Below are 17,222 nucleotides of genomic sequence, written 5' to 3' on the forward strand. Positions count from 1 at the left end.
TCTTAGAGCATGGAAAAGAATCTTCCTTTCATGTGAACAATATTCACAAATTTCCTTGGCCACTTTCCCAGTTCATCTGAATAGGACTTCTGCTCTTCAGATATTCACATACAATGTTCTTCATACTTTTACGTCAGAGAAACCCCCCCTAGACAAGAACTGCTTCTAATTTGTGTAAGGATTTCCTTTGTAGACTTACAAAAAAACCTGCAACTTCACAGAATTTAAACATTTAAAAATAATTTAAGTGGGAAAATTAAATTGCATCTCTTTATTTGACAAGGTACTATTTTTAGGCCTAATCCTTCGTTTATACACACACAGAGGTGTCCTATTATGCACAGCCCCAGTGAATGCTGCTGCATGAATGCTGATAACTTACGTAAAGGAGAGAAGAAATATAGCTGCTAGAAGTATTTTAGTTTGTGAAGGAGACATGAGGAGAGAAAGCATCCAGGAAATTAGCTGTTAAGTTCATAACAATCAAATCCCAAATCAAATTCACAACTGCATCAAAGCAACACAGGTTCAGTCTCAAGGTTTCATACCAGAATTTAAGTTCCTATACTCCTAATTAAGGTCATGTTCAGAAGAAAAAAAAAAACAAACTAATTAACTTAAAACCAACCCAACTGAGAATGAGGTACAAGCCTGTTTAAATTAACCATATGTATAAATGTCACAGCCTTAAGAGGCTCTTCAAACGTTTTAATGAGTGATGACAGAGCACAAAAAAATACACATTTCATTCTATTCATCTGTGCAGTGTCTGACAACAGAAATTACATGTGATCATGAAGTTAAAGATATTTCAGTTCTCTTAAATATCTCCAACTACCCTTAATTGCTGAGATTATTTTTTTTGAGTGAAGACACATTCAAGAATTCTGATATTGATCTATAGATTTTATCTATATTTTTAGAAGAAAGAATAAAGCTAACAAGATCCAAAGTTATCTGTACTCAATAAAGATAGGACTATAATGCACCTTTACGTGACCTTTACCTGTTTCTACATCTGTTAAATGCAGCATGGAATCAAAGCCTCCACTCAGGATCCTTCTTCCACAAGATGACCAACAGGCAGCTCGAACAGCACAGGAGTGACAGGAGTAAGTTTTTAAACAGCACCCTGTATCTACAGCATCCCATACCTTGAAAAGAAAGATAAGGACAACTTGTAAAGAATCACAGTACATTTTTCAGGGTACTGATAAGTAGCTGTAGCAAATCATTGGGTCTGAGAAAGCTTTGCATTCTGAAGTTGTATCGGCTAAGTTGTAAAAATCTTTTTGAAATAATTGCATGGTTGATTAGAATTAGGGCATTTTATTAACACGGTAAAAATCAGTAATACATTTATGACTTGAATTCTTTCTTGAAATGTCTACACTATCCTCAGTGGCAATTAATGTTATACTTTTCCATTCATAATGCTGTCCTACCTCTGTGCAGGGATGTATCAAGATAAATTTTCCCTTTAAATAATTTTTTTTTCCAAATTTTTGTCTCTATCATATCTTGCTTTCCATCAAGTAAGAGGAATACTAGCAGATTACAGCTTTCACATCTGCCTATAGATAGGCTATTATCATATTTCTCACTCAGTTTGTAAATTAGGTAGAATTTTACCTTAACTTCACTGAGGAGACAGATAAGAGTATCATCATGCAGCCACACAGAGATTTCTGAAGACTGGTCTAAGTCCTCTCATTTTTCAGTTTCTTCTAGACAGAATTAGATTGATGCTGAGCACTTCTAAAAATCCTATTCTACTGTTATCCAATTCTTTAAAATTATATAACAACTAATATTTTCAGAACGTAAGTAGTTCTGCTCATATTTTTTTAATAATTTTTAAAGAGAAAGGTAATTGTTTCCAAATAAAATATTTTAGAAAATAGAAATAGTTTGAATTACAATTTCAGTTAACAAAAATATTTCACAATAATCAAAACCGCATCCTTTCATGGTGCTCCTTTTGTCATAGTTTTAAGATAAAATTAGAAGTTTAGCAACAAATGATGCATATAAAGATCCAGTCTGCTTACTTACATAAGAGAAGTCTAAGCATCAAAATTATTTTCCTATGAATATTCTGCTTCAGTAAAAGCTAGACTATAAAATATCTTATGATTATGCAATAAAATACCTGTTGAGTTGTTTAACAAAATGTGTAACAAATGCTAGAACCATACCAGTAAATCCTACATTTATTACTTCTAATATTAGCGGTACAAATAAATCAACACTTTGACAGTGTTTCATGATAGTTTTATTGCAGTTTCAGTAAATCCAAGGCAGTTCATTGCTGTAAAGTCACTATTTTACTACATGGTACTTCTCTCTTTGAGATGAGTCATTTTCAGCGTGCAAAAATCTGCAGGATGAAAACAACACTGCCTATGAGCTTAGAAGGTTATTCTGATTTTTTTTTTCTATTTTAATCAATTTCTCAATTGTAAGATTGTTTATCTAATGTTGGGAACAGACTAGGCAATTAACAGAATACAAAAAATGACTTTTTTAAAGTGAGATCAAATTAAACCTTCATGTATGTCACCATAAGAGCACTGAACATAGTACCAAAATAAAACTGACTGCATGTTTGTGCATATTAAAGGATGTTAAAAACAAAACAACTTGTTAAATCAGAAAAGATAAGTAGATGTTTGCTTTCTTGTGGCAACAGCACAATTCCCAATACAGGAGAATGTAAAGGGGAGAAAAAAGCAAGACTTTTGATAATGTATTTTTATCTTCAACTCTATTTTCTTCTTACTGGACAAAAAGGACTCACTGACAATATCATTATTATATAGTCCACACTCAGAAGACAACATTCCATTACAGAAAATTATTTCATCAAACTATCTTCTAGAACAGAGCATAGTTCTGCAATGCAAAGCAACCAATTACCATTAATTGGATAGTCAGTTAAGACTGGAACCGTGATGGCCATACCCTAAGTATTCTACCCTATTCACAAGAAAAGAAATCAGGAAAATTTTAATATTGAACTGCTTTTGAAATTAAGTTTCTCTGCTTTAATGATTTTTAATGATCATTTCAAGCTTCACAGTATTAAAAAAGGGTTAACTGTGTCTTAGAGGGCTTTTAATATGAGGAAGCTAATGAATGAATCAAGATGAAAGGAAAACCAGGTAGTACATGCTTCAGATATTTTTCTGTCATGTTTTACTGATTAAGTATGAAAACTCAATTTTCACAAGAAGGATGAAGTAAAGCAAGTTCAACAGCACTTCTGAGTTCCCATTTGATTTAAAAAAGCTGTATAAAAGGAAAAAGCACACGTCTAAAGCTGCAAATTTCTCTCCATTATATGAAATGGAACAAACAATCAACTCTCATGGAAGAGACCACTGACCACGCACAAGGGACAAGTTACCGAAGATCACATTTCTCTCCACCGTTACGCCTTCCATCAGCTCTTTTTGCTCAGGTAATGGCAGTGCTGCAATGCCTTTGGGAGTTACAGCTGCATGGGCAAGGCAGGCTCGACTGAGGAAATTCACTTAGTTTATTGCCAATTAACTTAAACTTTTAATTGCAGATTCAGGTATTGAGGAAACAAGATCAAGAGGGATACAAGCACTTAGGGCAGCACCTTCCCTCCCTAGGCCCCCTTAAGTCCAGTGCTACTCCTGCCCTATTCTCATACAAGTTTCACCTTTTTTCACTGGGTGTTATGCTTGGTCCCTTCCACATCCCTTCAGTGAGACAACAGCCATTGCAGGAAGCAGGGGTCAGGGCCTAGAGGTTTCTTGTTGCCTCTCCTTGCACCTTACTCTTTCTCACCTGCTATTCTTTGCTTCTTACTGCTCCTCTGCTCCCTCTCTCCAAGCGCACACCTCTTCCCCATCTCCTCCCATTGCCTTCTGTGTGTCCTCATATTTCTGCAGATGTGACCTTGTGGCTTTCCCCTTTCTTCAATATGTGTGAACAGAGGCACCACACGCTCCTCTGAAGTTTTGGCCCACAGTGAACTGTTTTCATCCATTTCTGAGCAAGCTGGAACCAGCTGCAGCAGCACAGGGCAGCTCACAACCTCCTCCCACACAGGCCACCCCTGCAGCCCCTGCTACCAAACCTCACAGTCAATGCTTAGTACAAGCTGTCAGTTCAGACAGAAGAGTTAGCACAGACCTCCATCAAGATGTGGTCCAATGCAAATTCACTGGAGGCTACAAATGTGCTTTTAAATAATGCTGAGAGGTGCCACATCTGCTGTGGCTTCACAGCAGAAAGAAACGTCAAACAAGGCAGCAGAAGATGGCAGACTCTGTCCTGCTGTGCAGTGGTAAGGCCCTGCAAGCTTCATTTGGGCACATCCAATCCTAGGTATGGTTCCATATGACCTGCCCAGGATTTTCCTTCAAGTCTCATACCTGGTGAATTTAGCTCAGTGTAATTTTGATACGTTAGTGTGTGCCCTGCTGTAATGAGGATACGGTGCAGTGCATCCCCTGGAGAACAATTCAGAGTTTTAAGTTTCAATATTCATCATCCAGAGGAAAAGCGAAGCTCTACTTACTATCTGCAAGAAGTGGTTTTTGATATTTACAGTTAGCTCTTCAGCAATCACTTAAGAGATGCAGCCATGCCCACAGAGAATCATACAAAGGTGAACCATTGCATATCAAGAAACAAAAAAGGGTGTGCAGAACTGAAAATAAGACAATTAAAGAACAAGCTATGTACCTTCTGTACAAATAAGAAATTATCAACAGGTGGGAGCTGTGAAAGCTCAGCTGTAACACAACGCCTGCCCCAAGTTACAAAAACCATTCTGTGTCTAGAAGTGAGAGAGATGTTAACCATATTACACCCACAAATGGAGAATTACTATATGTCATTACCAAGGAAAAATGCTTCAAATCCAATCAGAGAATCATTGCAAAACCACCATCGAGTCTGCATTTTCTTAGAGAGTCTCTTAAGTAGTTCCCTATTACTGTGTATTTCTACGCTTAATAATAAGGAGAAAAAGTGGCTAGAGGGAGAGTTCCAACATATTCTATCCAAAGACTGAGATTAATGTCTGCTCAGTAGCTGGTGCTTACTCTGTACAGGCAGCCACTGTCATTAAAAAAGGAGAGAGGCTGCAAAGGGATAAGTCCTTTGCAAGTAAATTTGCTTCTCTCTGCCTAACACTGAGATGTCAGATTAACAGTTTCTCCAGGATGAAAGGTATTTCAGGGTTTTTCTGTCAACTGAGATAGCTGAGTTCTTCAAAAATAATTTGTCTGGAAACTGTTTTTTTCTAGTCTTTCTGTCTTTACTTTTATGCTGGCTCAAACTAGGATAGAACAATAAGCCTGAAAGACTGCATGGGCATAACCAGCGGAGATGATGAAATGATTTGCATCCCAAAAAAACATCCAACATGATGCCTGAACCCAGAAGCATGTACCCTAATTCACCAAGGTCAATAATAAACAGACACTAAACCGTTTTAGAGCATGGCAATTCTGCAAGCAATATAGAACTATTTCACTATACAGCCACCAGACTCCAGTCTCAAAAGAAAATTTTTACAGGGCCTGGTACTAAATGGGACAAGAGACTCCCCTAGGAATTAGGACCATTAAAAACTTCCTATTTCAAGTGAGTGAAGTTATTGATCATGCCTTCTCTGCTAAAAAGGAAGATGAATTACAGACCCTTTACCAAAGAAGGATCCCAAACTCATTCTTCTGAGTGGCATCTACATAGGAGCTCAGAAAAAGGATTTGCATATGGCTGAAGGCAAAGGCCACAACACTAATTTAAAAAGTCATGGTTGTTAACAACCATGTTACAGTTTTAATTTCACAGTAAGTGTTTTTAAGAAATTAAGTGTCTTAGAACTATTTAGAAAGTTTTATTTTAAATACCAAAGGCTGAACTTTAAGCATATCTGGCAATAAATACCTTTAAAATAAAGGTTTATAAAATAAAATAATAGATTTACATGGAATAAAGGCTTACATATTTAGTACATAATAAATTACTTGGGCAGGGGGAACAGTTCATTAAAAAATACACAGGCTGAGATATATCTTCCTTCATAGGTATTTAAACATGTGCAGCAAGTATTATAGGACTAGATGCTATCACGCATCTGTCAAAGGAAGACAGATTTATATTCAAATATTTTTACCAAGAGATCAACTGTTTTAAGTGTTATTGCTTGACTTCAATTCTTACAAGAATTCAGTATTATTTCTAGATTAAATACTAAATTCTCATTAAACCTGAGGTTGCTCTTATCTTGTGTTGTCAGATGTGATTTTAATTGCTGAGCTAAAAAGTTAAAAGCAAACACTTCAGCCTGCTACTCTGAAAATACTGCTTATTGCCACATTGTCAAGCAATGTTTTACATTATAAACAGTAACCAGTCCATCCTTTCCTCTTATAAAGCATCCCAAAACCAATGAAATCTGCAACGGTTATTAGGGAAAAGGCACATATTACTGTATTACTTCCCTAAATCTACAATTATAAACTAATGAATTTTCCAATATTTGAAATAAATAAACAGCCAAGACTCAAAGCTTTGAAATTAGCTAGTTATTTTCAAAGATTTTCTTCAGTGCCCTTCTGGCATTAAGATATCGTGAAAACTTTAATTGCATTTTTTCCAGTTTTATTAAAATTGCCTTTAATGTGTCAAGCTGGTTCATATTACACTACTAGTTCTTAGTCTTCTGTACTTTACTATTTATAACATTGCCTTTCCATTTCTTTTCCATTAACTGCTTTCATTTCATTTCTTCTCATATTATAGAAAGTACGGTGATTACATAGTTATCTCCTAGGATTAATATATGGGGCCAAAATGGCAGTTACAAACATCCAAGTGACAAAATCACTAGACATTTCTTTACAAAAGCAATTTTCTTTTATTTTCTCTGAGGCATGTTGTAATTCAATTGCTCTTTCACATCTTTCATAATATTTGGAACTAAAAAAGGCTTCAGAAGTTCCTTGCTTCCCTGTATAGCTTAGGAACATTGTGAAAATACTGTTAATCAGGATTTTAGGTAACATAACCAGATCTCCTCAACCTCACAATCAAAAGTTCACAAATCATATAAGCAACTAAACAATGTAACAGATGAAATTTATTATAGATTATATGTTTCCAGATGCTATTTTCTGACTGAAAGCTTTCAGGAGAACAGCCCCTGAAAATAAAGTACTTTAGGTTGAAGATAATAAAAACTCTCTTGGTAAGTCACAAAAGAAAACAGAAGAGAGAGGGTAAGCACTTGATACTCAAGTAAATAGCAACCACAGTAGAATGTTCAGGGGTCTGCTATGCTATCAACCAGCTCACAGCATACAAAATAAAGGCTATTATCTAACTGACCATCAAAACTAGGTATCCATTCCTAGGGAAAAAAAAAATGTGACAGCAGAATAACCAAAATAATGTGAGAATTCATCAAGCATATGAAGACTGATAAATTAGGAATTGAGCATGTCTCTTCTATTGTCATTCTATGATAATCTGTAATGTGCTTGCCTCCAAGCAAATTAGACTGCAGAAAAGAAAATATAGCAGACTTACTTTTAGAAAGAGAAAGGTGCATCTATTCAAACAGTCACTAATTGCACAGTGAATCCAAGAACAATGATTTAATTGTGATAAATTAGAGGCTGGAAGAAAGTATCAGGAATTAAGTTGTACGCATTTTGAATTTGCATGCATAAAGGAACTACAGCAGAGCCAATCAAGAATACTAAACAAGAAATTAATTTCTGGAGGATGCATAACAAAATTTAAAAAATTTTAAATGGATTGATTCAACTTAATTTCAACATAACATCCATACTAAAATAACAGAACTCTTCCCCCTCAATTTCACCAAGTTGTGCCGTTCTTCTGTAAATACCAACTTCCTCTGTCAATGACTCCTACTACATGAACAACAGCAAGAAATCGTTTCAAACTTCTTGATTAAATACAAAGATGGCATTTAAGAAACAGCCCTGTTCAATGATGATGTAGGAGAGTAGTGAGTTACAGGAAGCATGAAGAATTACTACTGTGCTTTTGACTAGAACATATTCTGCTCCCTTCCAACACATGCTGAGATTGCTCCACAGACTTGTGAAGCTGAAGAGACATGACCCTCTCCTTTCCCTTTTTGGAATAACATTCTCCCTTATGTGTCTCAAGGAGAAAAGAAAAAAAAAAAATTTTTTTTTTAACTGCAGAACTGAATTTGTCTCTGAAATGTGAACATGTCATATCTGCTAACATGCACAGATTCAAGAGAATGGTACTCCTTGAACCATACTGCTTTTCTGATCTCATCAATAGCTAAATACTGCAATTTCTAATAAATACAGTAAAAAAGGAAGTCCTACACTATCTACAGAAAAACATGTCTTTTCTAGTTTGCAAATCAGGCTCAAGGTTCTTCAAAAGTCAATGTGCCAGAGGGCAGAAATAGTCCCATGGAAAAATTACAAAAAGGTATTTGCTGCTGCTTCTTCTGATTCCCCACCTGGATGAGGATTGCAAGAGTTAAAAGTGCCCCTTGGATATCTCTAACCAATGGCAGTAAGGACCAGAAGTCACTCCCATAAACATGTACATTCTTTTGTTCACAGAACTGAGGCAAGAGAAAGAGAGGAAAAAAATGGCAAATAGCTGAAAAGCAATAAATAGCCAAGCATTAGAATTGGTAGGTGTGCCTAGCTGAGTGCCTACGTAGGCCTCTCCAGCCACTGCATGACTGAAAAAAAAAAATCTGATTTTGAATAGGCATGTAACATAATATGTATAAATTCCTATAGTAACTGCAGGAAGATTTAGAATGTTTCATTGTTGTTTCAATTAGCGTCTTCTTAAAACAATGAGCTCAATACTACAGTTTTACTAGAAGGTAAAATTTGTTGAAAGAATTACAGAATGCATCACTGTCTTTGTACTTTTTTGTCTAAACATGCAGTTAAACTAAGAACTAAGGTCCAGGGAAAAATACGAGCTAAGCTCTAGCCTAGTGTATAACCTCTAAGTGTTAATAAACTTAATTTCATACAATTATGAAAGATGTAAATAGATGTTCAGATTGTTATATAGGCAATGATTGATGACATTTTGGCCATACCAGCTTAATTTGTTAATCACATGTTCCAAAAAAGTTTTTCAACGGGATTCTGTGAAGCTAGATAAAGCTAACACATTTTCAGATGTGTTCAACACTTGCTCCAGGAATGTGTAAGAGTGTGCTAGGGAACATATTTTAAATTACATCCATCTTCCTAATCTAGACATGGTGTAAGTAGTATATATTAATGCTGCCATTTGAGCAAGCACTTACAAGTTTCCACTAACTTTCTTCTTTTAACAGACATAACTCAAAACACTATTTTCTTACTAATGCAAAGCACAGGAATAGTGACTGATTAAAAAGTGCCAACTATATTATTGCTTTAATACCTGAATGAGAACTCACATTTGGATAGTATATTACTAGACTATCCTCATTACTGTAGAACAAGGAGAAAGGAAAGTACCAAAATCTAATAAATTCAATTAACTGAGACAGCCAGCATAAGGTCTCACTCCATTTTTTTTTTTTTCTACCAGAAACCATAATATCAACATGTTTCAAGCACATTTATCAAACCAATGAGGTGGAAAATCTTCCCTTTTGAAAAAAAAAAAAAAAAAAAAAAAAGAATAGTACATTAGATTTTAAGATAGCTCTTATTTTGTAGGGGGCTTTATCCAGGCAGAAGCATTTTAAGTTATAATACTGGTAGCATACTAATAACCAAGTTAGCAGTACTACTACTAAAAACCAGTTGGTGCTATGAAAACTGATTTGCAAACATGTCAACAAGCTTTAATCCTAATGAATCCAGCAAAGACTGAGTTAAGTATAAGGACTACATTTAGCTTCAAGAGGCAGCACATAGGCATACTAAGCTTGCCTATGAAATACATTTCCAATTATTTGGTGTGTTTTATTTTAATCTTCTCTCCCACAGAAACTCAGCAGCCTTTTCTCCAAGGAAGGCTCCATAATTGTTAATTGTGAAGCTTCATTTGGGTCGTTTTACCATTAACAAGAAAATAAAAACCTAATCAAAAGTATACTTTGAGCTGCCAGCATCCTATAAAATGATTTTAAGAAAACACTAATGGACTAAAATAAAACACTGACATTTTCAGCTGAGAAAGGGAGACACAAGAGAAGTAAAATAGAATTCTCTAAAAACAAAAACCCCACACCACGATGTCAAGAGCTATCCATCTGATTATATACAATAAGGGAATGCTCTCGGTAAAGCTTTCATAATGAGACAAGCTTAACCTAAGCTTGTTTGTTGGCCATCTACTCTTGGAAATACAGCTAATGATTCCATATTTCAAAAACTAACTTGTAGCACAAGGAAAATCTAATCAGCCAGTCAAAACTAAAAACATAAATAGTTTTAAAGTATATGAATTGGCTGGCTTTTTGCAATATAAATATTTAACATAGTCTCCATGGGAGCCTTTCAAGTCAAAACTGGCAAACAGAACTCATAAGAAATATGTAAATTATTTTTTAAAGAGTGTAATAGTAAAAGACTGAACAAGACTGACATAAACATTTCATAGATATTTCTATCAACAGATTTGCAAATTCTACATGGCCATTGTATCAAAAGCTAAGGTTTTAACCTACATGCTAGATTTTTCTCAGGACATACTGATCTCACCTGCAAATAACTTTTTGCATCCCCTTGATTCAGAAATGGAAAAAGAAAACATGACGGTAGTGAATTCTTATTTCTTGGACGTTACTCATGTCTGGAATTACAAAAAGACAGACATGAAGGACAGCTGGGACAAGACATTATTTTGATTTTGTGGTTTTCAGCATTCTTCCCCTGTTAATTACATGCAGTTTCTAGACAAGCAAGCTCAATCCCCCAGCAATTTGTGACCCTCTCAGAGGGAGGCCTTCCCTTCCACTTGTTTGGACAGCACATACACACACATTTCATGTCAAGATAAAATGTTCCTAAACACTGACAAATAATGTATGTATGGATGTTGCAACGTGAAACATCAGAATACAAATAACGCTCAATTAAATAAATGCTAAAGTATTACATAATTATTCAGAAATAAGCCCTGCTGCCTTTAAAAACTGAAGCTACAGATTAGAATTAGTTCGTTTATAAAGGATATTTACCTTGATACCTGATGAGAACTGAAATAAAACTGTCAAAGTACGAACAAGCTCAGGGTGAAATCCTGGCCTGCCACATTATTTACATGAAAACACAAAGTTATTCACTAGCAGTGATATCTGAATGCTTTCATGACACAGCAACTCACTGTAAAATTTTCTTTTCATTATGGCATATCTGTAGCTGTACCTGTGAAGCTGAAGTTGTGCCAGATTTATAGTGAACTATTTTCATTCAACACCTGGGCTTCACAAAAATAACTGAACAGGCACTTTCTTCCAGGCTACTTGCACAGAATAACATAAACACTGGATATGTAACAATCTATTTCTTCATGACACCTAGCTTCTGAGTCACACATACACATGAAATAGTGTACCATGAGAAATTTTCCTCTTTGATGGCAAATCAAGTCATACACATTACTGTTATTACACAATGCAGATAAAATTGTATGAAAATCAGTTACTGTCTTTTATTGCTGACAGACAAAATATCTGTGTGTGGAAGATACAACCTAATACAACGATCAAAAAAAAAAAACACCAACAAACCCCACAAACTAATACTTCCTTTATTTGACAGAAAGGTAACTTACAGGGTTTGTTATATTTAACAAACAAATGAAGGAATTAAGGAAACCTTAAATTGTGCTGCTACAGTCCATTATGAAGTGCAATTATGAAAAGGTAAATTTATTTCAGTGCAAGTCCTCAGAGAGGCCATTAAGGTGCCATTAAAAGACCATTATAATGTTTAACTTCAACAGTAAACTACTTCATTACAAGTCATACCATCATTTTAGAGAGGAATGCAATTTTCACAAAAAAGAGTCATTTAATTCACAATAATACATCATCCTCATTTTGTGTCTTTTAGTTGTAATTTCAAAGTTTGTTAGCCTTCTGCTTGCTTATGTACGAATTAAGATCCAAGTGGTGCAATTTCCAGATGTGTTGGCACCGAGAGGTCATTAATGCCAATGGAAGTTGAGAATGGAGGGTTGATAAACTTTAAACTTTAGCTTGAATTTGAAAATTTCGATTTTAATCTCTCAATGTTATAGCATCTACTATAACTTACCCTCCTAACTGCGGGAATATTAACAACACTTAATTTCTGATTAAGCAATCAGTGGTTTCATACATATACTGCATAATTATGCAGTTAAGGACAATTAGACAATATACGACGTGAAAAGCATCTGGGTCTGGAAAAATATTGCAAAATTACTTTTACATTCAGTAAATATGTAGTGATTCTTCACCTTTAGACACTAAAGATAGTTTCACTTTTCAGTCTAGAGATTCTCTAACCTTTGCTTCACTTTCCACCATAAAGACCATTTCCCTCAAAACTGGAGTAAATCATCCCTGCAGAAGGTTTGGGTTATTGCAGATGCACTTACAAGGCTAATCTAATCTAGAAGTTATTCCGACATGGTTCTGCCTCAGTGAAGTGACTGATTAATAGTTTCAAAGACAGAAGACATGTCAGAGACCTGCCTGGGCCTCAGTGTGTTGTGACATCGGAGCACTCACAACGCTTACAGAGCAGCATCCTCTCTCCACACACCGGCACAGCCACATCACAACACAAGTTACTTGCTGCTGAATGTGGAGCAGAACGTGTTCCAGCCGATGAGCAGGGCAGAATCTAACACAGACACCGCTTGGGAGAGGGGCTCAGGGGAACAATAACCAGACATTTTGTTACTAAATATAGTTTTTAATGGGTATTGTTAGAGAATATGCTATTAAGTGGCAAAAATCAACTGCATCTCCAAAAAAAGCAATACTAAAGTGGATTGCAATCTATTTCTGTTTCCAGAACTGAAAGGAACCCCCAGTAGGTTTCTATGCAGCTACCTTAAACCAACTGTCAAGTAATGCAATCACTTTTCATGGATCCCTTAGCAGTAATCTTTGTTCGCGGGGATCCAGTAATCATAGACTTAAGACAATACTACTACTTATTAAATTATATTTTTTGAGTATCATTAAATTATTGAAGTATGATCACTACTGTGCAAGCTCTGGCCTATCATTTGTTATAAAGGTACTTCAGCTTTCAATCTCTCACCCAAAATAAATGAAAATGGATTAACTTCAACAGTAGTTGATTTTTCAACTCTGATAATTACTGGCTGAAGACAGGAAGGGGGTGAGATTTGGAACCAGTGCATCTTCCTTGAGGAATATTCTACACTATTTAAAAGTAAAAAAATTTTCTGCAGCCCACATAAAATACATGCTTCAGAATCAACGTACTAAACACCTATATATACAGTTTAAACAATATCTGGAATAACTCGAACCACTTACGCACTTAAAATCAATTACAAGTTTGAATAGTGCCAACAGTACTATAAAATAGCAGAGACCGATCTAGATTCTTCAAATGAAAGTATCCCATAATGTGCTGCATGTCTGATGTTAAATACCACATTAAACAGCAAGGTAAAGCAGCATTCTATTTTTTTAAGTGTCCTAATACTTTGAGATCAGTATCTGCTTTAATTCTTAACATCTTTGATCACTATTTAAACAAAAGGCTTTTAAATTTGAGGTAGTATTTTTAAAGACTTTTTTAAAAAATGAAACTTCAGAGCATTTTTAAATATTGGAGTACTCCCATATTCACCTGAAAATAAAACCAAACTACAAATCCTTGTTTAAAGGGGGTTTTGGTGGTTTCAGTTTGGGTTTTTTTAAATGAGCTTTATAACACAGTAATGGGCCATCGGACTTGAGTTCATTGTTTTCTAGCATTTCCAGTAAACATCCAGTTAAGATATGGCATCAAACTTTGAGTTGTAGGGGCACAAAAGTTTACTCATGTACAGTATGTGTGACAAAGAAGCTTGTTTGTTAAACAGGGCTGAGGGCTACAATATCAAATACGCATTTAGTTTTAATATTATTTTAAGTATTACAGTGGAATACAAGGCAACATTTAAAAAGTGACAAAATCAAAACTAAATGCAGTAGAACCTATGTATCTTGTTTAATGAACAGTACTAGCAGCACAGACTCCACCTCCACAAAAATTAAAAAAAAAAAAAAATATTAAAACAAGCTCAGTAAGATGATCTTGCTCTTTAAAAATACTTCCAGGGAAGTGGGCAACAAAGAAAAGCACTAACACAATTCAGTGTTCCTTAGACATCATCTGAATTTCTCTACAGGTATGAATGCTATCCCAGTCAGGGGGATATAAACTAAAAATTGAGGAGACATATTAAACCACCAGAGAACTATCAAATTTTGTCATCTATTTAAACTATAATCAAGGTGGGCAGGTACACAGATTGGTGTGAAAAAGCAACTTAGTTTCTGGTAATACACAACAGAGCTTTAATTCATATGTTGGTTAGAATCCATGCTGTAAATCTGTTTGAAACAGAATCATTGTGCAGTTGCTAGCATTTTTTATTGGTTACATTTCATTATGGCATTAAAGTTGAGAGAAAACTGACGTGTTTATTTTTGATACTTTTATGTATTTTTTTCTACATTGCCAAGTGTAATCTTCACAGTTCCAGTTTCCTTCCTTGAAACCAAAACATCATTATTAACAAAATTCTCCTGAAACCATTTTATCTTGCCTGCTCATTTAAAAACTTCAGGGGAATTGCACCAACAGACTTTTAAAACACATTGATTCCTCCTGCAAAAGCACAGTTGTTTGTTAGAATATTTTATATCACATGTATCATTTTAAAATACACAAGAAAACTGCAGCCATTTGCAGCACAAATCTTTCACATGATGAGATCAAGATCTCCAAGTGCACTGATCCTTGTTTTGAGTTTTATTTTGGCAGACAGCTAGCGTTTTTCCAGTTCTTTGTTCTTAAAAAGGAGACATTTCAAAACAATGGAGATGCCAGAGGTAAGAGGAGCATTTCATCCCCTTTCCTCTATTCCGATTTGGGAAAATACTTTGGTCTTCGCTGATATCAGACCACTCTAAACATAGTCCTGTTGGCTAAGAGCCCTTTAAAGGCCAGCAGGACCCTTGCAGAACAGCAGTGTAGCTGGCAGCAAATACCCTTAGATGGAGATGCCCGCTCCTCAGACCAGCTCAGCACCCTCTGTGCTACACAACTCCTTCCACTGCTGGTTTCAGTGTAAACTCTGCAGTACCCAGCCCTCAAGGGAAGGCAAGTGAATTGGTCACATTATACACAGCACTTGCTCATCTCTCCAAAAGGCAGGGAAGCTGAAACCTCTGAAAACTATACTAATCTAGGCATATTGGGAACTACAAAAAACATTACGGTTATCATGGATTTGAAGGTACTTTGACTACATATTTTAATATCCAGATGAATAATTCAGGACTGCCCACCACAGCTTACAGTAGCATTTTACTCAAGCTGTATTACACAATTAGAAACAGGCTGGAGTGATCTTTACCTTCAGAGAAAAAAATATCAGAGCCACCTTTGGCAGCTGGGCAGCTTTAACAGCTTGATGTGTTTCCACAGAAATAGCCTTATCCTGCAGGAGTTCAGAAACAGGTGAAAAGATGGCTCCAAGCCCACTGTGTGATTAAGTTCTTGCAGTAAAGGTTTTGAGGAGCAGATCTTTTCATTTCCCAGTGTGGAATACACTCTCAGAAACACAACAAGCAGTTTGATTATTTAAGTGACACTAAGGATAAGACTAAACTTTAGCTGTAGCAGAGAACTTTTGTACAAGAATCAGTTCAGCCAGGACAACAAGAGAGCACCAAAAAAGGTAATTTATAGTGATAGCTTATTTAAAAATATACAGGACATTTTTAAACTGCTCTGAAAAATACACCTAGCCTGAAGGCTACAGGGATAAACTTTGGTTGAAATCTTTTCAAGATTTTTTTCCCCATAAAATGTTATTTAGCAGGATGAATGTACAATATAGAAGCCTTCACTTGTTCAAATTATAGCAGGGTCACTTAGACTGAGAAACTTTCCTGTGCTTCTTGTGGAAAACATCCTGCTTTATAACAATTGTTTGTACCATTACTGAGCTATTATGATTTTTACATGTCTCTAAGAACTGGAAAAAGTAATGGGGAAGGCATACAGGAAGTTTATGGTCCAAGTGACAAAGGTCTCTGGTTACATGGTTTGGTCTCCTGCTTCCCCTGGAACAAGGTGCTATGTATGCTATGAATATTATGCCTTCTAACAAGCACATTGAATTATTGCATGTGAATTGGAAGTGTATACTTCCTACATAAATTAAAGATCCTCCACACAACAACTCCAAGCACAAAGCTACCTTCCATAATCCTCTCTGACAATTCAACTAAGGGAGAGCAGCACAAGGTCCAAACCTCTCTGCCACGGGAATTCCTGCTCGGGTGGGTCTCCACTGGATTGCTGAAGGCACATTTTATCCACAGTGAAGGCTATGATAAATACTGTTAAATCCTGGAAGCTGAAGAACATCACGTAAAGAATAACATGGTGAGATACAAGTGATTATTATATTATGGGTGTTTGCATTTCCTGGACACTCACAATGGCAGTCTCTAGTATCTGGAAATACAGGAGGCAAATGCCCAAAAGACCTCAGGATTTCTCAGAGGTTCACATCTGGCTCCCTGGATATTCATAAAACCTGTTGACACAAAGAAAGTTTGCACTACAGATAGGGATAGCTGTTTTCCACAGAGCCTAGGTTTTCTTTAATGTGTGCAGCAGCACACAGTGTGTTCCCTCAGCGTATTCCTGACATTTAAATGTAATAGAGACAATCCTGCTCTGCAGTGGCTATCTAGGAAACAAGTCAGTTGTAAAACAGCTTGCCCATTTTTAAATATTTTATTTTTGCAGTCTCTCTCCAAACACACAACTTTGTTTTCTTCACTAAGTGCAACCGTCACCGTAACTATTCCTTGGCCCACTGGTGGGGCACTGCACAGTTGCAGGGTTGGTAAGCATGCCAAGAAGCTTATTGTGACTGAGAAGTCTCACCTTCCTTTCCAGCTTCCCCCATATTACAGACAAAAATATTTAACTTTC

General features: G+C 35.9%; 1 protein-coding gene across 5 annotated transcripts in view; it reads right to left on the bottom strand.

Annotated features, from left to right (window-relative positions):
- Window positions 1–17,222, bottom strand: part of WDR25 (WD repeat domain 25) — a 90,276-nt gene that overhangs the window by 51,035 nt on the left and 22,019 nt on the right. For all 5 annotated transcript variants that reach the window (XM_026849501.1, XM_026849500.1, XM_026849499.1 and 2 more), the window contains one exon: window positions 1,007–1,154. In XM_026849501.1, coding sequence (XP_026705302.1) covers window positions 1,007–1,154 — 148 coding nt within the window. The remainder of the gene's footprint in view (window positions 1–1,006; window positions 1,155–17,222) is intronic.

The sequence above is a fragment of the Athene cunicularia genome (assembly GCF_003259725.1).
Source record: "Athene cunicularia isolate RWA chromosome 5 unlocalized genomic scaffold, athCun1 chr5_part1, whole genome shotgun sequence".
Taxonomy (NCBI): Eukaryota; Metazoa; Chordata; class Aves; order Strigiformes; family Strigidae; genus Athene; species Athene cunicularia.